Source organism: Gymnodraco acuticeps, unplaced genomic scaffold, assembly GCF_902827175.1.
Source record: "Gymnodraco acuticeps unplaced genomic scaffold, fGymAcu1.1, whole genome shotgun sequence".
Lineage (NCBI taxonomy): Eukaryota > Metazoa > Chordata > Actinopteri > Perciformes > Bathydraconidae > Gymnodraco > Gymnodraco acuticeps.
In genome coordinates, this window is record NW_022992140.1 from 479,735 (window position 1) to 484,703 (window position 4,969).

Below are 4,969 nucleotides of genomic sequence, written 5' to 3' on the forward strand. Positions count from 1 at the left end.
GCAGAGTTGAAGCGTTGCATCTCTAACACAATAGAATAACATTATTCACACTAAACAGTTTAACTATTTTAACCATCCATATCTAATAAAAACACCATCACATGTTAAAGAAATACATATTTGCATTAATTTAGCAAGCTCCATAGAAATTAAGTCAAACTGAAAGTACATCGATTTTAAAATAATCCACATTATGAGTTAACTTTTGTGTTTTATTGTTTTTATCCAGTTTGAGAAACGTTTCTGGAATTACTGGTTTTATCCTTTTTTTGTTTTATATTTTTGTTTGGAATTAGTTTTTATTCACAAGTAATTCATCTGTTTCTCAAAGAGTTTCCAGTAACCATCTTAGTCTGACTGCTTTGTTTAAACAGAGAGAGCCTTCTGCTGGCAGATCCATTGTTGTTTCTCACCACATCTCACTGATGACCATTTTTTGTTCTTGAAAAACAATGCACAGTGACCGTCAACAGGAGCTGCTATCCAGGAGCTGAGGAGAGAACATGATGTTTAGATGAAGTCTGATAGATTTTATTATTCAAAGTGTTTAGTAATGAATCTCTTGCCTTTCAGTCAGATCACTTCCATCCACCCACTTCCATTTCTTATTTACAACTCTCAGACCAATCCAGAATCCGTTAGTTCCAAAGCTGTTTTTCTTGATTGCTTCCTGGAAGACAGAGAGAGAGTTGTCAGATATTTAAACATTAAACTGTAATAAACACATAATGACCTAAAGACCCAAAGTGTGTTCAAACCTACACAAAACACAATTACTTTCTAATTGCATCATATTAATGGGTTTACCTTTTCCTCTGAATTATGTGCAACAGCCAGATCTGAATTCTTTCCTCTGCAGTCTCCTTGAGCTTCTTCCCAGGTTTTTTGATTAGCAGGCTGAGCGTCAATATACACATAGCAGCTGGGCTCAGTGAGTAACCAGCCCCTCTGACAAGGTTGACACTTTTTATCTGAAACAACAGAGTCCATACAATCAGCAACATGCCTGCCTTTTGAACATATTGTAATGATGACCTAATATATAGGATCTGAACATACCGGCGTTTCCTAAGCAGTAGGAATCGATGCTCCACTGAGCTCGACTGATGCTGAGCTCATTCCAGTTTGTTGTCAGGTTTTGTATTTTCTGGGTCAAGTTCTTCTTCTGGTTCTCCAGCTCCTTGTTTTTTGTTGTCAGCTCCTGGACTTCTGCAGAAAGGTCTTTGACGTTTCTCTCTGAGACATTATAGGCTTGTGTCAGGTTGCCCAACTGGTCCGTCAGATTCTTGTTGTCCCTCGTCAAGTTTGCATTTTCTAAGCTGAGTTTTGTGTTGTTTGCCCGTAGAGATGAGTTTTCTTTTAACTCGTTCGGACCACTCTCATGAATTAATGTAACTGCCAAAATGAAAATTAGGCCTCTTAATCAAGGTGATCATGTTTGTCAATTTGCCTCTTTAGGAAAACGTTATCCTGTCAGTCTCACTTTAGGTTTTCCGGTCTTTAGACTCAAACTAAAAATGTCTCAGTCCGTCTCAAAGTGTTCTGACTTCTCCAATCCTCAGACCCATTTATATTTCACATTGCCTGGAACTGCTTGTCACTGTGGTTTGAAGTCAACATTACTAAGAGAGGAGTGGAATGGGGAAGTCTTCAAGCCACACATTTTGTGAAATAGCAAGCGCTGGTGGGTAGAGAGAGTGGGATGAACTCAGAACTTCACAGAGGCTCAGTAACATGAAAGACACATGACATGTGTTAATAGATTGACATTAGATAGACTTTTCATTGTCGTTTGGGTCTGATCATGTGATTTGTTAAGAACAAGAGAAATATAGAATATGACTTGACTCATCTTTTAATTATTTGTATGCATGCTTGTCTGTATTTCCCACTAATGGTGCTGCAGGTATGTACAGTATAGGAAAGTCTCAAACTAATTAATGTATTCATCCACATGAACGGCTTCTTGATTGATAATGTGGCTTTATTTGGGAAAACAAGCACAATACATGAATGGATGCTACCTCCATGTTGGCCTACAAAGATGCGTCATCATTGCACGACTCTGTAAGAGGAAGACGCTCATAATAATACTTTCTACACTGTCATACTGTGGCATGTACATGACTGATATCAAATGGTTGTAACAGGTAAAACGGCTGCTACTATGTCTTTACGGTTTGTCTCATGTCTAAGTGTGAGATAATGCACTTCCTGTTTTGTGTACTTACGGTAGACGCAGACTCGATGATGCCACCCAGCAGAATGACACAGAGAATCCCCCCAAACAACAAGCCAAGTGCTGAAAGCGCCGACGTCATGCTGAGTCTAAACAACACAATTAATCACATTAACTTCCAGATGAAGAGTGGTACCTTTCAAGTTACAGTCTCCTTAGTACAGATATTGTGTCACTTTTCAACTAGGACAGTATACAGTATGGTAAATGCAGATGGATCTTCTTTTTTTATGAGAGTAAAAGGTAAAAGAAAGGAAAGGATACCAAGTTGATTTGACTAACTCAGATGCTTGAACCTTATATTATTCAGTCAAACTTTGGAATACAGTTCAGAACAAAGGAGTGCATTTGGTCCCCTATCACTTTACATTGTATGAGAAATGGCCTAAATGAAAAAAGGAGTGATATGGACAGCGAAAGATTGTTCACATATTTAAACAGGCACCTGACTGTTGTTAAAGGGCCGACTTTAAGAGTTGTGTTTTGAGAAACTGCTTCATGTACTTTGCTAAAAGTGTTCAGTGAGAGTTACGGTAGGTCTTGAGTATTAGTCACTTTAACATAATTGCAGCACAACATAAAAGTTCAATCTCAAAATAACGTTTCCCAAGAGATTTCCTAAAAACAAACCTCATATTTAGTCACAGATTCATTCACAGTTTTTAACACGTTAATAACGTTGCAGATAAACCCCCGTAAAAGCAACAAAACCACTTGATAGAGTTCAGTAAAAGGCAGTGGTAGAATGTTACTGTATACATTTAATCAAACTGTACTTAAGTGCAAATTTGAGGTACTTTACTTGAGTATTTTCTTTTCATGCCACTGTATGATTTAACTCAACTACAATTCAAAGGTATCATAAATCTAACTCCACTACATTTATAGTAAGTTAATAATTCAGATGCATTATTATTAAAAAAATATAATGTGTTGTTATAAATATGAACAACTGAAAAACTAGATAATAAAGAAACTTAATTGGCATCTGCACATATTTATTTTTATTTAAATAGAACACTATTGGTGGGTGTTTTTTATTTAATTTGAAACCTTTCTGTGTTTTTATAATTACTTACTTTTACTCAAGTAATATTTTCAATGCTGTACTTCTACTTGTAATGGATACGTTTAACAGTCCACACTCCATATTTAGGTCTGGTCGGGGACTTGAACCAGCGACCCTACGGCTCACAGTCCAAGTACTGACTGAGCCACTGTCGGACATATATCTTACTGCACTACATTTGTAGTAAGTTAATAATTCAGATGCATTATTATTTCAAGTATATAATGTGTTGTTATACATATGAACAGATGGAGGATCTGAAAAACTAGATAAGAAACTTAATTGGCATCTGTACACATTTAAGTTTATTTTATTTTTATTAGAACTGTTTTTTGGGTGTTTTTTCTTTAATTTCGAACTTTTCTGTGTCGTGTACATTGATTACTTCAAGTACAGTTTGCTTTGTATACCTTACTTACTTTTACTCAAGTAAACATTTTCAATGCTGTACTTCTACTGTAAAGGCTAATGTTACCCACATGGTATCAGTACTTTTACAAAAGGACCAGAATACACTGGTAAAAGGTCTTGGTTTTGGGAAACAAGTCAACAATGATTTGACATTAAAGATTTGTGCATATTCTTGATTAGAAATTTTTTTGATATGTCAAAAACAAACGGGGGATAAGACAGCTTTTGTACTTGGGACGATCATTTTTTCATAAGACCAGGATGCCCCGTCTGCAAGACGTTGACATTGGTCACACTGCACACTCCCAATATGTTACGGCTTTGTTAGAGTGCTAGGGTTACTGACAAAGCACTACAGATATAAACTTTAGAACAGTTCTTGTGAACTTGTTCCCTTTTAATTATAGTTATAATGGTAAAGTCAATGGGAGGCGTGTGGTATAGTGGGTTGTGCGTTGGTGATCAGGGGGTCACAGGTTCAAACCCCGCTGCAGTCAGCATGTCGTTGTGTCCCTGAGACACTTCAACCCAAAGTGCTCCTGTGGGGATTGCCCACAGTATTGAGTATGTTAGTCACTTTGGATAAAAGCGTCTAACAAGTGACATGTGATGTAATGTAGAGTAGTGGTGGCAGTGGTAGCAGTAAATAATAATTCCTTACATTTATTATAGCGCTTTTCCAGATGCTCAAAGCGCTTTACAAATACACATTACACGTATCATACATGCAATGGTCACTGTGGACAATACCCACAGGAGCAAGTTCAGGTGAAGTGTCTTTCCCAAGGACACAACGGCTTTACAGACGCAGCAGCGGCGGGTTTCACCCCTTGATCTGATGATCATTGCACAGCGCACTGCGCACTGCGCCACACCGTCCATCTTCACGCCTCGAAGTCATCGAGGTGCTTTTACAAGTACACATTAGTATCATACATGTACTGTGGACATTACCCACAGGAGCAATCCGGGTGAAGTGCCTTGCCCAAGGACACACGGCCTGAGCAGTGGCGGCAGGAGCGGGTTTCGAACTGGAGTTCCCCAGCACCCCCCTTGATCTGATGATCAGATGCACAGACCACTGCGTCCCACGCAGTAGTACTCCCAGTTGCAGTAACACCTGAATGTTTTTTTTAATACAACTTACCCTCGTTCTTTGTTCGTTCTGACCTTCACCTCACCGTACACAGTTTCCTCCCCTCTTTTTGCTGGAAGGACAAAGGAAATGCTCATGCTCAGGTTTTTTTGTG

General features: G+C 38.3%; 1 protein-coding gene across 1 annotated transcript; it reads right to left on the reverse strand.

Moving 5' to 3' along the window:
- Positions 1 to 210: 210 nt before the first annotated feature.
- LOC117538285 (asialoglycoprotein receptor 1-like) lies at positions 211 to 4,927 on the reverse strand (the record flags this gene model as incomplete). The annotated part of the gene is made up of 6 exons (XM_034203883.1): positions 211 to 490; positions 567 to 670; positions 808 to 971; positions 1,060 to 1,395; positions 2,232 to 2,328; positions 4,890 to 4,927. Coding segments are annotated over 6 exons (863 nt in total), but the record flags the coding sequence as incomplete, so codon positions are not given.
- Positions 4,928 to 4,969: the final 42 nt, after the last annotated feature.